At 42.1% G+C, this 27106-nt stretch overlaps 2 protein-coding genes across 4 annotated transcripts in view; one reads left to right on the forward strand and one right to left on the reverse strand.

Moving 5' to 3' along the window:
• The window catches only part of Tceanc2 (transcription elongation factor A N-terminal and central domain containing 2), a 35994-nt gene extending 30355 nt beyond the window's left edge, over positions 1-5639 (reverse strand). Inside the window, exons 1-2 of one of the 3 annotated variants that reach the window (XM_021635274.2) lie at positions 5318-5639; positions 3980-4122 (exon numbers count right to left, since the gene is read on the reverse strand). In XM_021635274.2, the coding sequence (XP_021490949.1) occupies positions 3980-4081 (102 nt within the window). In that variant the 5' untranslated portion in view covers positions 4082-4122; positions 5318-5639. Of the gene's footprint in view, positions 1-3979; positions 4123-4669; positions 4919-5317 lie in introns of those variants that run through there. The other 2 variants (XM_021635275.2, XM_021635273.2) reach the window with 2 other exon arrangements.
• On the forward strand, positions 5049-26499 carry Tmem59 (transmembrane protein 59). Its single transcript, XM_021635272.2, has 8 exons — positions 5049-5323; positions 11675-11780; positions 14155-14249; positions 16699-16851; positions 18906-18987; positions 19802-19883; positions 23024-23132; positions 25854-26499. The coding sequence occupies exons 1-8, from the start codon at positions 5135-5137 to the stop codon at positions 26007-26009; spliced, it is 972 nt and encodes a 323-aa protein (XP_021490947.1). The 5' UTR covers positions 5049-5134; the 3' UTR covers positions 26010-26499.
• The last annotated feature ends 607 nt before the right edge of the window (positions 26500-27106 follow it).

The raw sequence follows: 27106 nt of genomic DNA on the forward strand, positions 1-27106 counted from the left end.
TGTCTCCAGACAAATAAAAACTAGAGCTAAAGCATGATGCTGGTGGAGGGGAATAAGAGAGTGGATCTAGCAAATTCTCTAAATCACATGTAGTTTAGCCCCACTTCCTTTTAAAACTTAGTCACTGTACATATGAAAGTAAACACACAGAAGCACATGGAAACGGAACAGCAAGGACACTCATGGTTTTGTGTTGCTGCCTTCCTTACCCAGGCCAGTCTTCCTTTCCACACTTTAAGACACTGGTCACACAGACGTCTCTAACCACTGAAACAGTCGTTTTAGATTGGGGTCTTATATCGCTCACGCTGGCCTTGAATTTGCTAAGCAGCCTAGGATGATCTTAAGCTCCTTGATCTTCCCGCATTTATCTCCCAAGTGTGGAGATGACAGACATGTCACCATACCTGACTTGCTCCCTTCTTTACTGCCTATACGACAACTGTATAATAAATCACATTCATATTGTTATTATCTCTCATGCCTTTATTGGAAGTCTCATGGGGCCTGTATTTTGATCTCAGATTTCTCTTATGTTTCCTGTAGTACCCCATATAGTACTGAGCATAAAGTTGTTTCACAGTAACAATTGTAGAACATTTTCCTATCACAACCCTTTTCAGGGGCTGGAGAGAGGGCTCAGCAGTTCAGAGCACTGTCTGCTCTTCCGGAGGACTCGTGTTCAGTTTCCAGCACCCATAGGGCAGCTGACAGTGGTCTGTAATTCTAGATCCCTGATGGTCTGATGCCCTTATCTAGCTTCCACAGGTCCTGGCTGCACATGGTGTATATATATTCATGCAGGCAAAAGACACATTTTAAAAATGAATAAAATTTTTAAAAGAGAAAGGGAACTAAAGGTGGAAGGGCTAACTCCCTTAAAGCGAGCAGGAAATAGGTCAACATTCAATGTAAAAAATTTTAACGACTCCTTAATATGTAGCAGGCACTAACGTATTCCAAGGGCACAGAGCTAAATATTTCAGAGTCCCTACATTCATGTCACTTATGAGCTAAGTTGCACAAGGAAAGCAGTTCTTGACTGGGTAGATAAATGGGTAGAAATTAACTCTGTAAAAACAAAGAGAAAGATTTTACAGGAAAAGGAACCAGCATCAAGTCAAAAGAAAGCCCTAACAGCTTAAAAGAGACAAGCATAAAAGAAGGAAGAAAGAAAAGGGGAGTGGCTGGAATGTCTACACTTAAATGGAGAGCCACAAACATAAGTCATGTTGGAACCAAACAGGAAAGGTTTCATGTGTCACGCCAAGACTTCTAGAGTTCTAGATGACTTGGTTGTTTAGGAAAATATCCTACCTGTGCCAGGCAGCAGGGATGCAGAACCATTAGGACACATGTGTTCAAGAAGCTCAGAGCGCAGCAGGACACAGACAGCAAAGAAGCAATTTTGATAAAGCATAAGAGGATCGCACTTAAGTCATACGAATGACACGAAGACCATCCTCCTCTGATCGGAGTGGTACTGTGCCCAGGAGACGGACAGAAAGGCAACTTATGGGAGCCAGTTCTCCCGGCTACCGTGTGGTTTCCCAGACTGAACTAAAATCTTCAGGCTTGGCAGCCAGCGCCTTTTTCCTGCTGAGCCATCTTGCCTGCCTGGCTGCAGCGTATTCTTAATCACTATACTGTAACTGCTTCCAAGAGAATGGGCTAAGAACATTCCTGACAAAAGGACTGTAGATGCAAAAGAACAGAGATCTGGGGGATGGTGATCTAGATACAGCTCCACCATTCAAGAGGCCTGCAGTTTAATCCCAGCACCGTCCCCACCCCGAAAAATATCTTGGCGGCCTCTCTTCACTGCTTTCCAATACAGGTCTGTAAGTCTATGGGGGTACCCAGGAAAAGAACACATCTGGGATCTAAGCCACGTGCTCAGAACGCTGCCTCACCACCACCATTTCTAGCCCCAGATCCGCCCTCACCCATAGGACTCTAGACTGGAGATGCAGGTGTGTCAGCCACATACACAGAGAGCATCAGGATGGATAGGGTTACTCTGGCCAAACACACACAACAAGGCAGAGCTCTGGGGAGCACAACATCAGGAATCGCATGGATAGAGAAACGGACAAGGAAACCTAAAAATGAGTCTGAAATGCAGAAGAAGTACAAGGGGACTCTCTGGACTTTCTATGTGTCTTCAGCACAATCATAATACATCCAGCATTTAGTGATTGTTGCTTTTTCATTGTTTTTGATGTGGTGATGGAGGCTGACTGGGGGTCGGGGGAAGTTCACATACAGCACCCTACCACTCAGTTACAGTCCTAACACATTTCTTTCCTTTTCCTGAGACAGTCCTGCTCTGCAACCCATTACGTTCTTGAACTCTCCATCCTCCTGCCTTAGCCTTCTAAGGCCAAGATCTCCCAGGGAGCACCAGCACACTTAGCTCCACCGATTACTTGTAAACACTCCTTGCCTCTTCCTAACTAGATGGAATCAAACTTAGTTCCAGGGAGCAAACAGTACGTTTAAATCTCTGAGGTCCCAGGTGGAGCTCATAGCCAGGGAGCCATATGCTACAATTTGGCCAAAGCACTCTAAATGAAGATACCAGGGAACTACAAAGCACCACCACTCACTCTGTACTAGGTTTGTCTTCAGCAGCGGTTCTCAACCTTCCTAACGCTGAGACCATTTAATATAGTTCCTTATATTGTGGTGACCCCCAACCTTAAAATTATTTTGTTGCTACTTCATCACTGTAACTTTGCTACCGTTATGATTGTAAAGTGAATATCTGTGTTTTCTGATGATCTCAGGAAACCTCTGCGAAAAGGTCATTCGCCACTTACAGGTTGGGAACTGCTGGTCTAGAGCATACAGTGTCCTACCTGAAACTTTACTATTCCTGACAAAAACTTTTGGGATAGAGATGTTGGCTCAGGGGTGGTTGAGAGCATGCTCTGTCGGTGTCCTGGGTTCCACAGGAAGATCGAAGAGAGAGAGGCAGGATGTTAATTAAAGCCTTTGTGACTGAATCTCTAGCAGCCATGCAAAAGTGTATGTACTGATTGTTACACAAAAGTTGTTGGTGAAACAAGTTCCTCACATCAAAGCCCCTGTCTAATCTATATGCTTTGTGAAGGAAAAACATCACGGCCCCGCAACTTTGGTCTGTATCTAGAACTGTTTGCAGTACCCAATAATGCAAGACATTCCTGGTGTGCCAGGATTGTCTTGTGACCCAAGTCATGCAAAAGTCTGTAAAATTCGGTCAGAAAAACAACTCTATAGCGTACATAAAACAACCACTGTTTTCCACAAAGATTTCCTCAAGGCCTAAGTGTTTCTAGAAAACAGCTATGCATTCTGATGTTTACCCTAGACACAGTGAAAGTAATGAATTCATCCTAATGTTTACCCTAGATACAATGATTCTACTGGAATTCCTGCTCCACAGTGCTCTTGCAGAGGACCCTAGTTAAGTCTCCAGCACCCACTTCCGGTACTAGCTCCAAACAGATCCAACGCCTTCAGTAAACACACCCACACACAGACACAGATACATATAACAATAGACACTGCTTAGGTGGTGGCACACACCTTTAATCCAGCGTGTGGGAGGCAGAGGATATCTGAGTTAGAGAGTTAGAGGGCAGCTTGGTCTATAGTGAGTTCCAAGGCTGCATAGAGAAACCCTGTCTTGAAAAACCAAGATAAATAAATCTTAAAAAAAAAAATTTAATCAAGGGGGTGGTGATTCTATTAGCTAGCAACTATACCCTAAAGCCAGAGTAATTGAATTAATTCAGGGTAGCAGAGGTACAGGAATCGATGAAAGTCTGTACAGGGTATGTGAGAAAGAGAGAGAGAGAAAAAGAAGAAAAATTAAAAGTCCCTGAAAGGTGCTTAGCAAAAAATACTCACGACCCCCCACAATAGAACCCTTTGGCACTGTTTCCTTATCACAGCCCTTTGCACATTTCCTCTGGTCCCAGACCCTTCTCACCTTCAAAGATTCAATCGTGGCTTGTTTGTAAACCTTTCCTCCGAGTTGTTTCTTCTGCGGGCTATTCTGGATCCTGGGCGTTCGAATGACGAATTTATCCATTGTTGGGGAGTCCGACTGCCTTCAGTTGCTTGAGGTGTATTCTGTTCAAGAAACGGGGTGAAACTTCATTAAGACTGAAATGTGTGTTCCCAGAAGTGACACGACCTGGTTTTCTAAACTCTCCTCAAATATGGGGGCTTTCGGAGGGTACTTACAGGAAGTAAGATTTCCTCTCTAGAGAGGAACTTTCTTCTCAAAAACTGAAACTACAGATAAGTTTACTTCCCGGGTTAGGTTCCTAGCTTACAGAAGGGCACGCTACGGAGGGAAGAGGACTGCAGTACTCGGGGTAGTGGGGTGGCTTCTGAAACCCTTTTCCAATTTAGGTTGGGTTGTGCCGGAGTCAGGGTTCCACTGGACTTAGTGAAGTCCTCTTTACAACATTCCACGGCAGCCCGGATCCCAACACCAGGACCCACAATGACCATCTCCAGGCTTCGGCACAATACAGTAGCAGCTCTAGATACCACGGCTCGGTGGTCAGGGGACCCCAAACACGTCCAAGAGCAAGAACCCCATCCTTCCCTTGCCCCAGCACTCAGAGGCCTGGAAAGGGGTTACCCAGTCACAGCTCGTCATGAGACCCACCGAGAAAATCAGCCTGCCTACAGCTTGGTCTCTAGACACCCCGAGACCCCTGGTCCCGCCACGCGTCGGAACTATTCGTACACTTCTTCCAGGGCCCAGGTCCTCGGCAGTGACCCGCGAGAACTACGCTTCCCAGAACGCACTGCGAGGCGCGCGGAGGCTGTGGCTGCTCGCGGCGACACCCCTCAGCACGTTCCCGGCCGCCGCAAACTACAGGCGTCTGTCGGCCTCGCACGTAGAAGGAGGCGGGCGCCGCTCCGCGCCCGGCGCCGAGATGGTTGGCCCGGTCGGCAGGCCCGCCCACGAGAGGTTATCCGTCGCCTGGGTGGGCCGGGGCGGGGCCGCGGAGCTCTCGGAGGCGGAAGCGCCGGCCGGAGGGGCGGGGAAAGGGGCTGGCCCGGAAGAGGGAGAAACCCTGAAAAGAAAACAGCAACAAGCCCAGCCGCTGTGACAGAGAGGAACAAGATGGCGGCGCCAAAGGGGAAGCTTTGGGTCCAGGCCCAGCTGGGGCTCCCGCCGCTGCTGCTGCTGACCATGGCGCTGGCCGGAGGCTCGGGGACTGCAGCGGCCGAAGCGTTTGACTCGGTCCTGGGGGACACGGCGTCCTGTCACCGGGCCTGTCAGCTGACCTACCCCTTGCACACCTACCCCAAGGTAAGTAGGGCCCGTCTCGGCCGAGCTCCCCTCATCCCTCGCTGCCCATCTCGCGGCGTCCACGGCGCTGTCAGCCCGAGGACCCTGGTGGCGAATGTGCGCTTCAGCTGCTCTCCACCCCCCTCGGTGTGGCTGCGGTTTGCCTCCCGGCTCCTGCCTGCACCCGGGTCCTGGAATTGCCGGAAGTTTGTGCTGCAGGACTCCGTGATAGGCTGGAGGGGGGACACAAAGATGAGAAACAGGCGAGCCCGTGGGAGCCTGCGGCGCCGCTAGGGAGGGTTGCGCTTGCCGGGGCTCGGCTGAAGATGGATGCGTGGTCCTGACCTGCTAGCAGCGCGGGGGTGGGGACGGAGGGGCGGGTGCACGCCTGCACGAAACGTTGACTGCAGCTCGTGTTTATGGGTCCGTCCCGGGAGTGGGACGAGCTGACGGTTCCTCGGTGCCCCGTAGTGTGAAGCCGGCCTCGGTGCTTGTGAGAGAGGCACTAGAAAGGGGGACTTCCCCTCTGGGTTGAGTGACTGTGGGCCAGACTGCTTGCTGCCTTCGTGGGGCAAGCAGTAAGGGTTCTGCCTTCAAAAGAGATGAAGGAAAGCAAACGTCGTCACTCAGTGCAGAAGATAAGGGATCCGTGGAGCGGTTCAAGCAGTTCCGCGGCCCTCACGGAAGATGCACACTGTGTAGCTAGAGGAGGGCCGGATTCCTGCCCCCGGCCCTCTCTGCAGCCGCCGCCTAGCCTTTAATTCTGCCTCCTTAAGTTGTTTTTCAGTTTCTTGTGAATTCTGTTTACTCAACATTCTAAATTGCTTGGTGTTCCCCCACACACCCCTTTCCCATCTATAATTAGGGTTTATACTTCTCCCCACCTTGCTTTGTAAGCGCTTTCACTGATGCTGGTGTTTTTTATCCTTGTTTTCTTTGGTCTTCTGTATGCTATTTGCTTAACCATTGTGGCTGTCCCTCTTTGCCTTCTTCAGCTACAAAGTGGCCAGAATGTCAGTTCCGGTTTCTTTAGAGTGTTTCGTATTGACAAGTGCTCTCGTGTCTTTTGTAGGAAGAATTGTAAATTCTGTACCTTCCAGAAATTTGTTTCTTTTACATACATATCTTTTACAAACAAAACATAAAAGGCTTCACAAAATTATTGTGGGACTAGCCTTAAATTTTCTAAGTCAGAACTTAATAAATAATTGAAAGAACCGAAGAGCTGGGCATAGTAATGGATACCTGTAATTACAGCCTCCAGGAGGCTGAGGTCAGAGGATCAAGAGTTTAAGGCCTGCCATGGTCACTCTTGGGGAGGGAGGATTCTGACTTCAGGCTTCAGTCAATAAAGCTCGCATCATTAAAAGGCTTCTACAAGAAAGTTCATCAATACTGATTGGCCTAGAATTAGGCTGAGATTTGCTTTATGTAATATTAGTGTTTGGTTCCCTCTTTTTAAGATTTCCCCAGCAAATTTGTACATAATTTGAAAGATCTATCTACCAGCAATATTTGGCTATTTCTTGGATGTGTTTGTTGTTTGTTTTTGAGACAGGATTTCCCTGTAGTTTAGGTTGGTTGTTTTTTCTCAATCCTCCTGCCTCAGGTTCCCCAGTGCTACTGGTGTTACAGATATACATCATCACATCAGAAGGCTTAGGTATTTTTATAATAGTCACTAGTTTCTAATGGTTGATGTGATATTGATAAGTCATTTTCAGTCATTTGTTAATGCTGTTCTTAACCAGAACTCCAAATCATTGGCTCCCTGTCTGTCCTGGACTTAAATTTATTTTGTTTTTGACACAGGATCTCAAGTTGGCCTAGAACTCCTGGCAACCCTCCTGCCTCACCCTCCAAATTCTGAGATCAGATGCATATTTGGGAGTGTTTATTTGAGACAATATCTTGACATCCAGCTTAAGATGGCTCCCATGTGACTCCATATTCTCTTACCTCTGTCTCCTAAATGCCAAGGGCTGAGATTATAGGCTGATCCACCACGCCCAGCTCAAATTTACTCTCTTTCTGGGCATGGTACCACTTGAATCCCAGCACTTGGGAGACAGAGACAGGAGGATCTCTTGAGTTTGAGGTCAGTCTGATCTATAGGACTACACAGAGAACCCCTGTCTCAAAAAAAAAAAAAAAAAAAAAAGAAGGGGGCTATGAATTAAAAGTTAAGCGTCTTCCTGAAGATCCTATAAATAAGAAGTAGTGGAGTAGAAATTGAGTCTTGAAGCTGGCCACCGTATGCTGTGGCACCACATAATGAAGTTGCGTTAAGAACACTTACCTCGCTGGTTTCTAGAGGCCCTCACTGAGTTACTGTGCATTGCATTGCAGGGTAAAAGCAGAAAGTTAGAAGAAAGCAAGCATTCAAAAATCTCACATTGTCTCTCTTGATACTGTAACTGGCAGGTGGAAATCTCATTTTAATGACTACAATTATTTATTGTAAGGACATAGAATTTGTAAGTAGATATTTTTAAATTAATACATTTTTCCCTTTGTTCTCAAAAGGTCCAGTTGTGTGATGTCTGGGTTCACTGTAAGGAATATAAGACGTCAAAACAAAACTAAAGTCAGTGCGGTCAGTTTTTACAGGGTATGCACTTCCAAATCATGTGAGCCAGCAGCCTATTCTGGCTCCACTGTTAACTAGCCAGACATGAAGGAAGAAACAGTGCTGATCCCGCTGATCAGTTAATCTCTTAGAATTTCATTTTGTGAACTATAGGAAAACCACATACTTGCAGAGCTAGTGAGAAGATTGCAGATAATTTCATGCTTTTAGAGTAATGCCTAACACAGCCATGGGTAGCTGTTTCTTCTCATACTGTGCAGTCAGGTTTGTGCACACTTGAATTGTACTCCTTAGGAAGAATTCTCAAAACCGGACATGTAGCTCGTGCTGATAAGCCCGGCACTTGGGAAGCTGAGTTAGGAGGATTGCTGTGAGTTTCAGGCCAGCCTGGGCTACAAACAAAGTAAGGCAAAAGCAAGGAAGGATAGATAGATTGACTTAGCTCAGTTTCCTAAAGGTAAGAAAATATATATGGAAGCAATCCAGGTAGCGTTGTTGTTAAAGGGCCTTTAGTTACGTAGCTGATACTCATTGTGACAGGAGGCACTCTTTTCTTGTGTTCTATTTTCTAGAAGCTTGCCAATCACTTGGGATACATAAAAGCATGAAATGTTTATCGTATTTGGGTTTATGTTCTGTAGAATACACAATACTTGAACTAAGGATATGATTCTTTGCTTTGAATAAAAGATTTTTTTAAATTTCATGTGTATGCGTGTTTAGCCTGCATATTTGTACACGCTGTGAGTTGCAGTGCTGACAAAAACCAAAGAGGGTATGGATCCCTTGGAATTAGGTACAGACAGTTGTGAGCTGCCATATGGACGCTAGGAGCTGAGCCTGGGTTCCCTGGAAGAGCAGCCAGTGCTCCTAACTGCTAAGCTATCTCTCCAGCCTACTCTACGGGTGTATAATACATTCAGTGTTAACTCGGCCTGTCACATTGTGGGTGTTTATTAACCATATTATTAATGTAGTATCTATCAGTGCAGCATCATGTGGATTTGTAGGCCCCCTAGTGTGCCTAAAGGACACTGAGAATCAGAGAGATTAGTAACTTGCCCATGGCTCTACAGAATAAGTATAAAGGCTAAGCTTTCAGGGCTGAATCTTGACCCACTGGGTTCTTCAGCATGCCATATGGTTCTCTGACTTTGGTTCTGGGTGGTCTGTTGGGGTTGGTTTAACTCCTATCTGAGCAGGGTGTATTGGCACATGTGAGCAGTCCCAATGTTCAGAGCTGCCTGACGGGGATTAAGAGTTCCAGGCCAGCTTGGGATACAGAGCAAGCATATCTGAATAAAATGTCATCTGGTACAGTTCATGGTAATGAACTCATTCTTCCTGCTTCCTGTGGGCAGCATAAGGAAATGTGTGTGTTCCAAAAACAGGAGAGCTCTTAGCTGTGTTGCAAAGTGTAAACTGTAACTGTTGATCATGTATGAAATGTAGCTTTTACCTTAGCAATGAAGACAGAACCAAGATCACAGAATGTGCCCCTTCAAAGTTGTGTAATAAAACTTCACGTTAGACTTACAGGCGTTTCTTCATATAGGTTATTGCTGCTACATTAGCTTTACTAATTATTCTTCTGAAAAGAAGTCCACACTATATTTGGGTGCCAGGTAGTAATGGGACTCTCAGACTGCCAGTTCTGGGATAATGACCCAGAGACCATTTATTCATTTTGAAAGTTTGTCCTTAGCTTAGGCTGGTTCCCAACCAGCTCTTATCTTAATTAACCCATTTATATTAATCTGTGTTCTGCCACGTGGCCCATTGCCTCTCAATCTTAGTCCCAGCACTGTTTCTTCCTTCATGTCTGGCTGGTGACTCCTTTCCTGATTCTTCCCCAAAGTTCCTATCTCTGCGGCAAATCCTGCCTCCCTTTCCTGCCTTTGCTGTTGGCCGTTTAGCTCTTTACTAAACTAATTAGAAGGTGTTGGAGGAGTGTTTATAAAATATGATGCAGCCAAAGACTGATAATACAAAGTCTGTCCTGTTCTCAGGTCTCTGCTGGTACAGAAATCAGCATTTGAATAATGCAAAGACATTTTTATACAGTGCACAAAAGGATCACCCCAACAGCCCACTGCTGTCTTCCACAGTTGCTAACCGGAATATACACCTTTCCTCGTTAGATGCCTTCCAGTTTGTGCACAGTGGATCACACAGAAGTTACGGGGCTTTCTTACAGACACTAGTTTGTTTAAAGTACTGTATTCGTCAAAGGAGAGAAAAGCTTGTGATCTCATTGCTTATAGTCTCATTATACAGTTAGGATTTTCTAAGTGTAAACAACTATCCCACAGAGGCAAAAATCCTATTTTGATTTTCCCACGTAGCTCTGAATGCTAATGTAATTTTTATTGTCTACTTTAAGACATTTATAAAAAATAAAAATTATGATTATTACTACTAATATTTATTAATCACCTCATATGTCATACACACTTTGGTAAGATTAACAGTCTCCCAGAATAGTATTGTCTTATTTCATGATGAGAAAACTTGAGATTTCAATAGGTAAAGTAACTAGTACCTCTTTTTTGTTTTTTAACCAGAAAAATTGATTCTGGTCTAGCTGATTGCAGTAACTGTTCCCACATGACACCGTGGTGCTATTGTTTGTATTCTCAGTTAAAGTAAGCCAATTAAAAATTAAAATAAAAACCCGTGGGGCTGGAGGATGGCTCAGCTGTTAAGAGCACTTATTGCTCTTGCAGAAGACCCAGGTTCTGTAACTATGTGGCAGCTCACAAGCTCCTGTTAACTCCAGTACCAGAGTTCTGATGGCCTCTTCTGGCCTTCCCACACTCCTGCATGCACATAATACACATGTACTCACATGGGCTCCCCCCCCACATGAACACACACACAAATTTAAAAATAACAACTTTTAAACATATAAAAATTCTTCCATATGAATATTTGTATAGATAACCTCACCCCATCGTTGTTCTAGAATTTGTTTTACTGTTGCTCTATGAAGCTGGTCCTGATATTTTTGCTAATGAGCTCATGGTTATGCCTTTGGATGTAGCAAAAGCATGCCAGTGACCCCTGGTTCCTTTCTACTTTGTGCAGGATCCTGATTGTTGTTATTCCCATTTCCAAAGATTGTTGTTATTTCTCTTTTTCTACCTATAAATTGTGGCCATAGAATACGCTAAAAGGGTGGTGTGTTTAGTCAGTAGGCTTTTTTCACTTTAAAATACGGAAATAGACACTGGGGAATGTGGCTCACAAGGCTCTGGGTTCTCAATCTCTAGCATCACAAATGCCAGCTGTGGTGGCCCAGGAAATCCCAGCATCCCAAAGGTAGAGACAGGAAGATCAAAAATACAAGCTCAGGAGTGAAGAAATGCCTCAGCAATTAAGAGCATTGGCGGCTTTACCAGAGAACCCACGTTCAATTCCTAGCACCCACGTGGTGGCTCACAAGTGTTTGTAACTCTGGTTCCTCTTCTAGCCTCTGTGGGTGCTGCATGTGGGTAATACACAGACATACTTGCATATATTTAAAATAAAAATAAAATACTTCTTTAAAAACAAAAGTACAAGGTCATGGCTTATTGTATAGTGTTAGAAACTAGCCTAGTATGTGAGAGAATGTCTGTCACCAAATAATTCAATTTAGGAGCTAAAACTTTTTTCCTTTTTTGTATAAAACTTACTGTATGGTTTAAAATAAACAGTAACTTTGCTTTCTTCTTGATCTTTTTCCAGCTGAAAGAAAATTCTTATTTTTTGGTAATCTTCTTTATTCTTGTTCTTCCCAGGAAGAGGAGTTATATGCGTGTCAGAGAGGTTGCAGACTGTTTTCAATTTGCCAGTTTGTGGATGATGGAATTGATTTAAATCGGACCAAATTGGAATGTGAATCTGGTAAGATACTCTGCTAATGACATCAGCTGTGCATACCATTGGGGCTTTCTTTGAGTTGAGTTATGCTTTTGATGTATTTTTCCTAGAAAATGACAGACATCCTGTTTATACTAGTCACCCACCATATTGTAATTATAAAATTAGGGTTTGAATAGATGCTGCTAAAATTGTCGTGGGCTTTAATCCATCTGCATTGAGACAGTGTTTAGTTTGTGCTGTGGAGAGGATTCTTTTGTTTAACCAGGCATTCTGTTTAGACAAATGCAGAGGTAATTATCCAACTCATAACTCACCGCTACCTTTTCATGGGTGGTACAATTTCCCTGAACCTTTCAGTCAGTCGGCTAGTTGACATAGCTCCAAGATTTTTAACTGAATCAGGCCTTTGAGTCTGAAGTGTTTGGTAGAGTATCGTTTATCAATCCTGCCAGTGAAAATAACCAGAGGCTGTCACCAGTTAACCACTATTCTTACCTTTTGGTGAAAGAGATGAGTTTAATAAAAGAAACCTACAATCAGGACCGAATGAACATTTAACTTTGTCAACAACTGTAATGGAATCTTGTCCTTCTAAATTGTATTGTTATTTTTCTTTAGTGTACTTAGTGTAGTTGGACACATGCCCCTGACATGACTCTCGCACACTATTCTGTGATATCGTGACCTAATTTTTATGGCTCAGTCTGCTCACTGGCCATCCTTGTAGATTCATAGTGTCATGCCCAGTTTATCTAGAGCCCCCAAGAAGTATGTTACAGGTACTTACCTGAGTTGAGAAGAAAATAAAATGGCTACAGTGGTGAAAGGTTACATCACAAGAAAGATGTGGCCAGTGACCTAAAGGAAGTAAGTGTATCTGATAGAGCCCATTTCAGTTTCTTCTGTCTTGGGAGTGCTGAGGATCGAACTCAGCACCTAGTGTATGCTGGGCCAGTGTTGTGCCACTGAACTATAGCTCTATTTCAGCCTTTAAAACTCCTTATTACAGAACACTTGCTGGTTCCATTTTCTTAGAATTCAACATAATTGCTTTATTCCCACCCCTCCTCACCCCTTGCTTTGTTGATATCTTTGTTTCTCAAGTGGCTGAGCCCAAATATTTAAATAAATATTAACATACATTGTTTTGTTCAAGCTCTTAAATTAGGTGGTGGTTTTTCCATATCAGACTTATAGAAATCAACCTGGGCCTAGTAGCAAAGGTTTGTAATACCAGTTATTTGGGAGGCTGAGGCAGGAAGGTTCAAGGCTTTGTCTGGGTTACAGAGTGAGTTTACAGCCAATCTGGGCAACTTGGGGAGACTTTGTCTCAAAAAATAAGAGCTAGAGATAGCTCAGTGGTTGAATACTTGTCTAGTTCATATAGGGCCTAGAAAAATCAGTGGTCAGATGTTTAGCCCGTCAGCCCAGGTTAGGGGCTACAGCCAGTAAATGATGGGTTTCAACTTTCAGTGGCATCTCCCAGACGTCAGACCAGCTCTGCCCACTCCATAGCCTTTACTTGTGAGGGTTCCTTAGAGAATGGCTTCAGATAGCCAGAGTCCAGGTACGAAATGATGGGCTTGTTTGCAAGATGTTGAGCTCATAGAAGAGAGATGAAAGAGTTCCACTAAAGAATTTCCTGCTATTCCCAAGTTTGGGAATTCATGGACACTGGTGTGTCTTTGTATCTTTACATCCTTAGGTAAAGGGATCCTATAACATCCCTTTCTTCTGCAGCCTTCCTCTTTACTGCCCTTCTCCTCTTTCTTTCTTTTTTTTTAATTAAATTTTTATTTTTTTATATTAGTTACAGTTTATTTACTTTGTATCCCAGCTGTAGCCCCCTCTCTCATTCCCTCTCAGTCTCACCTGCCCTCCCTTATCTCCTCCCTGCCCCTCTCTAAGTCCACTGTTAGGGGAGGTCCTCCTCCTCTTCTCTTCAGGACTGGCTGCAGTATCCTCCTTTGTGGCCTAGCAAGGCTGCTTCTCCTCAGAGGGTGGGGGGGACTCAAAGAGCCAGCCATTGAGTTCATGTCAGTAACAGTTCCTGTTCCTCTTACTAGGGAACCCACTTGGATACTAAGCTGCCATGGGCTACCTCCAGCAGGGGTTCTAGGTTATATCTATGCATGGTCCTTGATTGGAGAATCAGTTTCAGAAAAGACCCCTGTGCCCAGATATATTTGGTCCTTGTGGAGCTCCTGTCCTCTCCAGGTCATACTAACTCCCCCTTCTTTCATATGATTCCCTGCACTCTGCCCAAGGTTTGGTTATGAGTCTCAGCAACTGCTTTGATAGTAGAGTCTTTCAAAGGCCCTCTGTAGTAGGCTCCTGTCCTGTTTGTTTTCTACTCCTTCTCCTCTTTCTAAGAATTTGCATTTTTCTTTTTCAGCATGCACAGAAGCATATTCCCAATCTGATGAGCAATATGCTTGCCATCTTGGCTGCCAGGATCAGTTGCCATTTGCTGAATTGAGACAAGAACAAGTAAGAGACAATACTGCCTTTCTCAGCTGCCTGCTTCTGTGCTTAGACTTGTGTCATGTGACATGGCTGTTGTCAGTGTGGTCTCGTTTTACTGTTAGCTTTTATCTTTATTTTGCATCTATCAAAACTGTGCTTGCAGATGTTAATGGAATGCTTTCTTAAAATGCATTCATAATCCTATTTTGTTTTTCATTTCACAGCCCAGTAAGATAATCTCTAGTTCACATGTGAAAAAAAAAAAGTTTTGGCTAGGAGAAATTGATACTTGTGTCTCTTTCTCCATCCCTTCTGCCTCTCTCTGCATGGAGTCAGAGCAGCATCATTTGTCGACTGTGTTGCTCACTTAACTTCTAGATTGCCTGTGCATTTTAACCCTTTCTAGCTCTTCCCTTTCTACTGGGTGGAGAAAGCGTTCTTTCTAAATGGAGCCCTTCTCATCCTTCTCTTGCATAATCCAGTAATTCCCAATTACATATAGGTATGAGTACAAACTGTTCTCACACTTTAGCTCCTGAGACCTTCTACAGTGTTAGCTCTGAAAGTTCTTTACCCCTCGTGAACTGTATTCTGGGGAGAGGATCTTAATTTGTATTTCTGTCTTTTTGTTTGTTTAGGTTTTTGAGACAGGGTTTCTCTGTGTAACAGCTCTGGCTATCCTAGAACTCATTTTGTAGACAAGGCTGGCCTCTAACTCACAGAGATCCACCTGGCTCTGCCTTTGGAGTGCTGGGATTAAAGCTGTTTACAGCACAGTTGGCTGGATTTTAATTTCTAGGAAAAAAAAAAGTTGTTAATTTTTAGACAGTAATTTTTCAATAATTTTCAAAATTGAAACATTAGCTCTCCGTCCACTACACAACCAGGGTTATTGATACTGAAGTGTTTTATATGTATACAAAGATATGCAAAAATATTTCTGTTAATCTAAGAGGTTTTCTTTCACTATATGATATTCCATGTGGATGTATCATGGTACAAGATCTCACATAGCCTAGCTCGGCCTTGAACTTGGTAAGTAGCTCAGGGGGACTTGAAGTTCCTGATTCTCTCTCCCTTGATTTTAGGGTTACAGGCTTGAGTTATCACACCCAACTAAAGCAGTCTCTTATTCGTGAACATGAAGGTGCCTTCTAATATTTTTCTTTTATAAGTATTATATATTTTATACATTTTTAATATACCTATAAAATAAGAACATGGGACTAGAATTGATAAAGTTTCTACAGTTTTCAGAAATAGAACAAAATTGCCCTCCATGGAATTTGTACAGATTTTTTAATTGGACAAATAATTCACATATTATTAAAAAAAAAATCCACACTTCTTCAGTGAATTTTAGTATAAATCACAGCTGCACAATCATTGTCACTATCTAATTCCATGCATTCCTATCACCTCAAAATGAGATCTCAAGACCCATTAGCAATCATTTTTCTTCTAATTTGTGTTTTCTTAAGTAATAGTAAACATATTTCAAATGTTGAGGGACCATTAAACAACTTAGTTCTTTAACTTCCCATTATCTTGGTTATATGTGCAGAACAGTTGATTTTTATAATCTCGTGTGGCACTTTTGGTTTTTGCTCCGGTTCCCCAGGAACAGGACTCGGCCTCTAGGGAAGGATGATTTTCTCTGTGAAATCCAACTCCCCTCACCCCAGCTTATAGTATGCTCCCCTCCTTTGATAAGCATGCTCCCTGTGTTAATCTCTTTCCTATATAAAGTGTCCTCTTAAACACAAATGTACACTGATGATTAAAATAGATGTAGCATGTAGGCATAAGATGCTCAGCTTTCAGGATGCTAAGCCTGGAGAATTATAAGAGTGAGGTTAGCCTAGACTACATGGCAGTGCCCTATCTCAAAAATAAAAACAAACACCTGATTTCTGGTCTTTTAAAACCAGAAATCTGTAACCTTCATAAATACTTGTGGAGTGGATTTATGATGGTTTTCATAGTTATTACATGGGAAAGCTGGATGTTGGATGCAGATTTTCTTGTTCTAAAGGCTTCTCTTTGCTCTTGATAATGTCTCTCCTGACATCAAGTCAAAGCATTCTAAGCAGTCCGCATCCCAAACTTGTGCTCTGGGGTCAGTGCTGTCTAGTAAGTTAAGTCAGAATTAGGGTAGATCAAGACGATAACAGTTGGTATTAAAATCTTGTCAATAGAACCCATTATACATATTAATACCACAAAAAATACCCCTGAGCATTTCTCTTTATTTTCTGCATACATTTTTTTCTCTTGATGTTTATTAAGTCATGATTTCTCCTACTTGGAGAGCAACAGAGTTTGGTCTAATGCTGATGATGGCAACTGTTGGTGTAATTATCTGTAACCTCTCCAGTAAGATTCAAGTCATCTTCATTATGTTGTTCTCTTGCATACACGTACTTAAACAATGCATTTCTTACTACTTAAAAGGTTTTGTTTGTTTGTTTAGCTCATGTCCCTGATGCCAAGAATGCATCTCCTTTTCCCTCTAACTCTGGTGAGGTCGTTCTGGAGTGACATGATGGACTCTGCACAGAGCTTCATAACCTCTTCATGGACTTTTTATCTTCAAGCCGATGATGGAAAAATAGTTATATTCCAGGTGAAAACTGTGTCTCACACTTGACCCAAATACAGCAATAGTCAATGTACATTTCTTACCTGAGTGTTTTGGCGTAGAATCATGTAATCAATCACTTAAGTACTTTGTCAGATAGTGCTGCTTAACTGGCCTTCATGGAAACATTGAGCAGCAGGACACAGTGTAATTACCTTGAAAGCCTCACCTCAAGCTCAGTGGATATTTGGTCCTCTTGGTTTTATAGTGACTAAATTGATTAAGTAAGAAATTTAGATGAGAAGATAAGAATTATATAGTTATAATTGACTGTGTGATAAGATGTTACTAGGTGCTAATCTAGAAAATTACATACAGTTATCTTAGAGTACCTGTGAGGGATTGTTCCAGGCTTCTGAGGATGCCAGTATTTGGAGATACTCAATTCCCTGATATAAAATGACATTGCATTTGCATATAACCTACAAATCCCCCCCTCTAGTTATGGGTCATTTAACAATGTAGTGTTCTTAAACTGAGCTGGCCATAGAATTGCTCGGTGGAAATGTTACTACAGCATTACCGTCGAGGATCCGGTCAGCTACTGAGAGGCCACGCACTGTGGGACTTTACATCAGTACTGACCGCTTATGATACCTAACACAGTGTGAAATCTGCATGAACACCTGTTATCCTGCACGTGCAATAACAGGGAGCTGCCTGTGCATACTCAGTACAGATTCTCCCCATGGTGATTGGATCGTGGCTATGAATTGCATGGACATAGAACCCATGGATAGCCTGCTGTGGTGGAGCGTGCCAGTAATCCCACACTTGGGGAGGCAGAGGCAGGCGGATCACTGTGAGGCCAGCCTGGTCTGAATCAGGAATTGAACTCAGGACCTCTGGAAGAGCAGTCCAGGATAGCCAAGGCTACACAAACCCTGTCTCGAAAAAAAATCTGTGAATCTAGAGAACCAAAACTGTATCATCTGAAATCTTCAAACAGTTTCGTGAAGTTGTATTACCCCTGCTTATTGGTGAGGAAGCTGAGTATCCAGCTTGCTTAAAGTCATGCTATCAGTTTAAGTAGTTAGCAGAAACTCAGGGCACTTTAGCTTCCATGCCCATATGGTACCCTAACATCCTATTTTCTTTAATTCAGTAAGTTCCTCATATTTATCAGTCGTCAGATTGTATTGTGACACTGGCTTCCTCTCAAGAAGTAAGCCACAGCTTTTAATTATTCTTGCTAGTTGAATGGGTTACTGTGTGGCTACCTTGTGATTTTTAGCATTTTTCTGAGTGTGGGTCCTCTGCACTTAATTTAATGGTAAGAAAAAACAAGCGTTTTCTTTTTATTTATGCATAAGTTAATAACTCAAGGGTAGAGTCCTTATTGATTCATCAGAGGAGGAGAGGTTGTCTCTTTCCTTTTGAAAAACAAGTTATTGATTTTTTTTTATGTATATGAGTGCTCTGTCTTCATGTATATCCGCATGCCAAAAGAGGGCATCAGATCCCAGTCCAGATGGTTTTGATTTGCTGTGTGGCTGCTGGGCATTGAACTCAGAAACTCTGGAAGAGCAACCAGAGCCATCTCTGGTTAACCTCTGAGCCATCTCTCCAGCCTGAGAGGTTATCTCTTTCTCTCGTTTATGTCAACTCAATTGTAACTTGGATGGAGAAAGTCCTTTCCAGAGGCACAGAGATACCAGAGGCACAAGGATACAAAGTGTAGAATGTTTGCCTGTAGTGTGCCAGCTGTTTAGAGTTAAGAGAATCGGATGTTTCAGATGAGAAAAGAGATCATTTGTGTAACATATATTTTGTTAAAATATATTATTATATTATAATCAGGATAACATAATATATATTTTGTTAAAAATTTAGGTAGGCTGCTGAATTATTTCTGATCAACTAAAATTGAGATTCATTTTCACAAGATAGTAATATTAAAATATTATAATTAATGTGTTTTCTCTGTTGCTGGATTTTTTGGCTTAAATGTTGTTAGTATAGATTTTGTATTCTAGAACTTGTTACTAAAAACAGTGTCTAAGGTATAAATGATTTACTTGCTCTCATTACCATTTTAGTCTAAGCCAGAAATTCAGTATGCACCGCAGTTGGAGCAGGAGCCTACAAACTTGAGAGAATCGTCTTTAAGCAAAATGTCCTGTAAGTTTTATTCTAAGTAGATGGATAAACATTAGCTGTCAAATCTGTTGTAATTGCCTACTCTGATTTCTAATTCACTGGGTCATCTGGGGGTCATCTAATCTATCTGGGGGTTTGCATTTCCAACAAGTTCCACATCCTTGTGATGCTGCTAGCAAGGGGACCGCCTGGACTGTCCTAAACATGATTTCAAAGCATGCTTTGAATATAAGCTAACAAAGCAAGCAGTGGTTTTTTCCCCAATAAGCTGAATAGTGGCGCTACCTGGAAAGTGTGAGTTCTCTGTTCTCTCTTATTTCCATTCTAGGTATGAATTTTAAATCATAGGACCATTAGACATCAGGCTAAAGCAGTTTACCTTTGAAAATCTACTAACTTATTTTACTTATTGATATAATTAACTTACTGATTTTATTGTTGAGTGGAAATGAAAAAATAACACTCTTTTCATTCGAATAGAATAAAACAAATTCTCTTACTCAAGTCCACATGTAGTTAAACAGAAAACATCATTATCAAAAACATTTGAGCCAGGCAGGAGAACACACACCTTGGATCCCAGCATTTGAGAGGCAAAGGCAGGCAGATGGCTGTGAGTTTGAGGTTACCTTGGGCTACAAAACAAAGATTTGAAAGTGAGGCAGGAAATTCACAGTATGGTAGAATACTCATTTGATTTTTGATGTGTCAAAGACATTTTAACACGTAGAATGTGTCAGATTACACTCAGAGAAATGACCTGCAGATGAGCACCTCTAGGAGAGAGGCTCGTGCTCAGTGTGTGTATTCATGTGCATGTGCCTTCTTATTTCAGACCTGCAGATGAGAAACTCACAAGCACACAAGAGCTACCTTGAAGATGAGGAAAGCGATGGCTTTTTAAGATGCCTATCTCTGTATGTATTTCTTCTTAATACACATAAAAGATAAATTCGAGTTTATGTCAGTCATTCTGCTCTGTTATTTTTAAATTAGAAGTTTAATAGTTAAAAAAAAGTCTTTCTCAACTTCTTTTCCCAACTTGTACTTTTGAATGATTAGTCTGATGAAGGTAATACATGTACTATTTTTTAAACTGACACATATTTATACAAATATATGAGGTGTGCTGTGCTGTTTTCATACGTGTATGTATCATGTAATGATCAGACAGGATAATTAGCATCCATATCACCTTAGATATCTCTGTTTCTTTGAAATCACATTGGAAATCCTCTCTCTGCCATTTTGAAGCAGCACATTACTGTTAACTGTGGTCACACTCCTACACAGTAGGACTGAAATCACTTTTCTCTCACTGTAACTTTATCTTTTATCCAGCCTCTTCTCCAACCTCCTCTTCCTTCTACAGACCCTAAACAGAACAGGTAGTACAAAGGCATTCTTGTTAGAATTCCTTGATTTGTGCTAAGAAGTGTCTTACCCAAACATTTAAGTGAAGTTCCACTGTGGCCTGGAGATGACTTAGTAGTTAACACCAAGCCTGACGACCTAAGTTCAGTCCTAGGACCCCACATGGTGGAAGGAAAAAAAATCAACACCCTCAGGGTGTCCTCTGACCTCCACACACTAAACTAAAAATAAATTAATTACTTAAGCTCAACTTTAAAGTATAATCTGAATTACTTAAGGATTGGGTTTGTATCTGCATGGGCAGATAAACAGAAGAGATATGTAAGAACAATAGATTAAGATGAGCAGGGGAACCAGGTGTGGTGGTGCACATTTTTGATCCCAGCACTTGGGAGGCAGAGGCAGGCTGGTCTACAAATTCCAGAACAGCCAATGCTACCAGAGAAATCCTGTCTTGAAAAACAAAAACAAAAACAAAACAAAACAAAAGAATGGCTAGGGGATGTCAGCTCTGTGCCAGGGATTCTTAGGGGGACAGGAGACAGGGGGCAGGAGTCATGGCTGCCTATGTCCTCCCTCCTAGGAAGGACTGTCAGGTGTTCAGATGGAGTGAAGAGGGTTTTAGCAAAGTGTATATGCTTCTGCTCATCATAAGAGTACCCATATGAGCCCTCTGTCTCCCCTCACCTCACAAAAAGAAAGGAAAGGGTAAAAGATAGTGGGCCAAGCATTTTATTTTCTACTTTATTGTGTACTAGACTAAGCATTTTGATAAAGCTACAAGCCATTCTGTTTCATAATACATTCTTCTAGTTGCGTTTGACACTACAGTGAAATATTTAAATTCTATTTTGTATATGTGTGCATGTGTGTTTGTACAGCTTGTGGGAGTTGGTTTTCTGCTTCATTGTGTGAGTTCCAGGGAACGCAAGTCATCAGGGCTTGGCAGTAAGCATCCTAACCAGTTGAGCCATCTCACTAAAGGCCTAACAATTTAGAAGTAATGTCTTACTTAGAAAATAACTTTCAACGAAAAGTTTATTCTCTAGAAGTGTCTGTGTACAAACATGAATTATTATATCCTATATTTGATATAGAGTATCAAGAAGAATCCTGTGTATAATAAATAGGTAAAGGGGTCAGGCTGAAGAGCTGTGAGCAGGAAATTATGGGTCAGATTAAAGCAGTGGGCAGGGAAGCCAGGAGGTCATGGAGATGGTTGAGCATCTACAGGATCTACTTTGCTTTGCTGTGGAGGTTGAGGAAAAAGATTGACTTGAAGATAAGCCCCAGTTTTCTGTCTCTACTAATGGCTGCAGTGCAGATAGGAGATCTGTCCTCCCTCATGAAAGTGAGTTCCTTAGTTCCAGGAAAGGACTGCACCATGTAAGGAGAGTGAATGCTCTTTTATTAACAACATTTCTTACTCTGTTACCTTTTAAAAATTGGAATATTTGAATTTTAGCATCAAAGGAGAATTGTATGCTTTCTGGAAGTCTACTTCTTTTAAAGTAAACTTAAAAATACTTTATTTGTTTGAATATGGATGAGCATGCCACAGAACACATATGCAGGTCAGAAGAAAAGTTTCTTTCACCATGTAGATTCCTGGGATCAGGCTCAGCCCAGTCTCCAACAGCCCAGTCTCTCTTTTATTGGGAGACAAAACAACAGTAGCAGGAATGCCATTTCCTTAGGCTGCGGCAAAAAGTGAATGGATTGTTGGTGGCCTATAGTATAGGTCCTTGGCCACGAATGGACACGTGAGAATTAAGAACTGCTCTCCCACCTTAAGATTTTTTTCTAATCATAAGGAAAATATAATGGTCACAAAATGCTTGATAATCCACTTACTTTACATCCTTGAAATGTTATAAGAAAACTGACTCCTGGGAGTTTGTTATGAATCCTTTCATAATTTACCTCAACTTGTAGAGGTATTTTCTTAAATGAGTAGCATTGCATTAACCTGTAAATTAAGAAACACTGTGTTCAATTCATAGGATACTTGCTTGCGTTCTCTAAGTTAGTAGTTAGAATGTATTCTTCAGGCTTGGTAGTCCAAACTTGCAATCCTAGCAAGGAGGAAGACAGGAGGTCCAGGCCAGCCTTATCACATACCAGGTATGAGGCCTGGGCTACATGAAGCCTATCTCAAAAGTAAATAAAAACAAAAATGGTCTTAATAGTAATTTGTTGGGAGTTATTTCTGCCTCTGCCTCTGGAGTGCTGGGAGCAAAGATTTGTGTCATCAAGCCCAGCAGTTTGAGGTAATTTTATCTACACAGTAGGAAATATGTATGTCTGATTTCATCATTATTTGTTATTATTGTAAGAATTATGTAGTCATGCTACAGAAATTTTAGAAATAGTGGAAAGAGCATCAAGTCATCCTCATAAACTAGAGATAATATATCCTTGTAATAAATATGTATTGTTAAGTAATTTGTTTTTATTTTAGTTTTTCGAGACTGGGTTTCTCTGTGTAAAAAGCCCTGACTGTCCTAGAGTCTCTTTGTAGACCAGGCTGTCCTGGAACTCACAGAGATCCACCTGCCTCTGCCTTCCAAAGTGCTAGGATTACAGGTGTGCGCCACCGAGACCAGGTTGTGTTGTTAAGTAATTTTAAGGACAGTGCATGAGTGTGTAGGGCAGTGTGACTGATTGTTGTGTTGTTTTACAGGAACTCTGGGTGGATTTTGACCACGACTCTTGTCCTCTCAGTGATGGTGTTGCTTTGGATCTGTTGTGCAGCTGTTGCTACAGCTGTGGAACAGTATGTTCCCCCTGAGGTAAATGTCATTTTAACCCTTGGGCTACTTGAAGCCAGAGCCAAGTGAATAACCATTTTAAGTGCCTTGTTTAACTAGAGAAATAACGCCCTGCTAATAGAATGAGAGATGTGATGGTTTTACTCAGGTGAGGTTGGCACATGTGAAAACCACAGGTTTGTAAGCCCGGACAGTGGCTCCCCTCTCCATTGATGTATGTGTTGATTGGCTTGAGCACAGTGCCCTCTCTGCTTCTTTGAGACTGAAGAGAGCTGCTGGAACCACTGTCTAAGCTGAAATGTGAGAGACAACTGTGGAACCACTTAAAATTGTGAATCAATTGCTGTAAATACTGTTTTAGAAACTTCAAAACCAGTCTTTGATTCCGAGTTCCTGTGTTCTGGTAGCTAACCTCAAAGAGATTATTACTTAGTTCCTTGGTAATTAAATTTGAACTGGCTTAACTGGCTCAAGAAACAATTGTTAAGGTAAAAGATGTTTGTTTAGAGAAAAAGCTGTAATTTGCGGATTCAACTTAGTTTTCAAGAAAAGAAGTTATTTATATAATTAAATGTAGGATAATCTCTATTGACATCGAATCCAGCTGAAACAAGTGAGAGTTCTGTGTCCTCAAATACTATAGGAAAAAAGCAGTAAAGAAATGGAACAGAATGAGTAGTAAGCCATTGACATGATACAGCAGGTAAAGGTTCCTGGGAGGGTGCTAACTAGCTCAATATCGTTCGTTCTTCAAGATTTGCAGACTTTTTTCTTGTACGTCAACCTAGTGACAAGCCATATTCTATTGCATGATTTCCCCCCTTGTTGTTTGCTTTTTGAAACAAGATCCCAGGGCTAGCATTACAGGCCAGCACTACCATCCCTGACCCCTTTTTTATTTTAATTTTATCTGTACGGGTATTTTGCCTGTATGTATATATGCATACCCTGTGTGTGCAGTGCCCACAGAGGCCAGAAGAAGACTGGATCCCCTGGAACTCCAGTTACAGAAGGTTGTTAGCCACCAGGTGAATGCTGGGAATCAAACCCAGGTCCTCTGGAAGAGAAGCTAGTGCCTTTAACCACTGCATCATCTCTCCAGCCCCTGTGCCTGGCTCACATAGTGGGTCTTATTTTATTTTATTATATTAGTTTGCATATGAATAAGCAGCCTTAGAAAATCTAGGTAATGTTTCTCTGATTGCTTAGCTGCTGACCTCCGCACGTGCTTTGACACTGGGAAGGTGGTCACCTCTTGATCAGGTGCTTGATGCTTTGCCCTCCTATAGCCTCACTCAATTGGGAAGTACTTGCTGGGGGTGACTCACATAGCAGTTCCTCCCATTCAGATAACTTTTTTTTAAAGATTTATTTATTGATTATGTATACAGTGTTCTGCCTGTGTGTGTGCCGACATGCCAGAAGAGAGGACCAGATCTCATTATAGATGGCTGTGAGCCACCATGTAGGTGCTAGGAATTGAACTCTGGACCTTTGGAAGAACAGCCAGTCCTCTTAACCTCTGAGCTGTCTCTCCAGTCCTCAGATAACTTTTTAAAGATGTGTTTTACGTGCATTTGTGTAGGCCTGTGTGAGTACACCATGTGTGTAGGAGCCCGAGGAGGCCAGCAGAGGGCAGAATTGGGTCCCTTGGAATTGGAGTACAGCTGGTTGTGAGTGAGCACTAGCTGCTGGGAGCTGACACTATGCAATAGCATTCTCTCTCAGCTGCTGAGTCATCTCTCCAGCCCCTCAGATGACTTGATCTTTCTCTCTTGTTTGGACTGTATAATTCTGTGGCACATTTTTCTCTGCTTTTTTCTAAGTTCTTTGGTGAACACTTCACGTAAATTGATGCAGTTTTCTGCTTTCGTTCTTTTATTTTACTCTCTTTTTTAAATTACTTAATTTTACTTACATGTATGTGTGTGTGTGTGCCTCTTGTCTGCTTGTGTACCGTGTGCATACAGGACCCACAGCAACCAAAAGAGAGCTTCAGGTCTCCTGATGGACGTAAAGGCAGTTAGGAGCTGCCCAGTGTGGGTGCTGAGACCTGAACCCAAGAGCTGCAAATGTTCCTAACCAGTCTCCATCTCACCAGCTCCTGCTTTTTAGTGTCTTATTGAAAGTAACACATGAGGAATTGCATGTTTATGAAGCTCTTTCTACTAGTGTTAGAATGCTTCATTTATTCTGTGCTCTTAGAGATGGTTAAACAGAGGGTGTCACTTTCTTCATGACAATCTAGACACCTGCAGCAAATCATTTCCCAACAGAGGACCTGGTCACTTGACATCCATCAAAACTCCAGAACTAAAGTTCTTGATGTGGCCATGTAAACTTCCCTTAAGCTGCAGCGTATTTACCTGGTACTCATTTTTTCTCCTCTAAGGATTAAGATAGGACTTGTGGGAACACTCCCTCGGGCCATGTGCAGGGGACCTAGCCTCATCCATAAACATGCTCCAGTCTCAAAGATATGAATAGAATTTTCAAACCAAATATCCATAGATTAATTGTGTGTTGCTTTTGTTTGTTTGTTTTGTTTTTTGTGTTTTAAGACTGTATCTTACTGGGTGGCCCTGGCTGCCCTGCAGCTTACATGGGCCTCCTTCTGCCTCCCAAGTGCCAGGAGTGTGCCACCATGCAGCTCTAGAGATTGAATTGTTGCTTGGAAACTTAGTTGGAGAGATTCCTGAGCATCCAAATTAACGTGCGTGCTGGTTTTTTTTTTTTTTTTAGAAGCTGAGTATCTATGGCGACTTGGAATTTATGAATGAACAGAAGCTGAGCAGATACCCAGCTCCTTCTCTTGTGGTTGTTAGATCTCAAACTGAAGATCACGAAGAAGCAGGGCCTCTGCCCACCAAGGTGAATCTTGCTCACTCAGACATCTGAGCTTTTGTAAAGTGTCGTTGCCATTCCTCATAGAGCTTTTAAATGGTTTCATTGGATCTAGGCCTTAAGAAATCACTATGAAATGCAAATAAAGTTACCCAACTCAGTGAAGACTATTTGCTGTGACTTTACCTGTATTTTTCTAGTCACTTAAGATGGACATTGGGTTGTTTTTTTTGTTTTTTTGTTTTGTTTTGTTTTGTTTTTTTTTACTAATATGTGTAGCTACTTTGTTAGTTGCATTGGATTTTTTGGTTTTTTTCCTCTCTTAGCCAAATTCTATGAGCTGATGATTGTCCCCCACCTCTGCCATGACACTGTCAGCCATGTCACTTAATAAGCTGAATACTTAGGATGTGATGCTTCTGCCCGGAAATGGCCTCCAAACTGTACTCTGAAATATAGCAGAAAATGTTATTTAATGACACTACATTTTCAGTTGTATTGAACTGAAATCATTAAAATTTATTTGAATAATTATGTACTGAAACTCAAGTGTCAGATTTTCTTGCCCTCTCACCCTTTCGTGGAGCAAAGAGCCATGAGGTGCTGTGTGCCTGCCGCTTGATGGCTGCGGTCGGTTAAAGCAGAAGTTGCCTTCTCAGGAGTGGTGTTTGATATGATTTTTAAAGTGTGTGTGTGTGTGTGTGTGTGTGTGTGTATGTGTGTATGTATGTATGTATGTATGAGAAAGTGGTGGGGAGTTGTGGGTGTGGGGGACATTTACATGCCACAGCAGGTGTGCAGAGTTCAGAGGACAGTGTTCAGGAGTCGTTCTCCCTCAGCAGGTGACAGGCCCTCTTCCTCTCCTGCTGATCTGTGTGCTCCTGGCAGGCTAGCTGCAGAGCATCCGGGTTATTCAGCGTTTTCATGGGAGTTCCAGAAACTCAGATGACAAACTCAGGTTGTCGGGCTTTTGAAGCTTGTGCTTCAGCCCCTCAGCCGCTGTCTCTCCCAAGCTCCCATGTAATGTGAGCTTAGAGCTGAGAGAACTTTTCCAAAGAAGATGTTTGTCCTCTTTAAAATAGCAGCAAGATACTTTAGAGAAAATGTCATTTTTTTTAAAGATTTATTTATTTATTACTTATGCAATGTGT

Source organism: Meriones unguiculatus, chromosome 12 (assembly GCF_030254825.1).
Source record: "Meriones unguiculatus strain TT.TT164.6M chromosome 12, Bangor_MerUng_6.1, whole genome shotgun sequence".
NCBI lineage: Eukaryota > Metazoa > Chordata > Mammalia > Rodentia > Muridae > Meriones > Meriones unguiculatus.

Coding starts and splice junctions, on each gene's coding strand:
- Tmem59 (XM_021635272.2), top strand. CDS start 5,135: ATGGCGGCGCCAAAGGGGAAGCTTTGGGTCCAGGCCCAGCTGGGGCTC. Junction 5,324..11,674: donor CCTTGCACACCTACCCCAAG/GTAAGTAGGGCC, acceptor TGTTCTTCCCAG/GAAGAGGAGTTATATGCGTG. Junction 16,852..18,905: donor GAAAAATAGTTATATTCCAG/GTGAAAACTGTG, acceptor TTACCATTTTAG/TCTAAGCCAGAAATTCAGTA.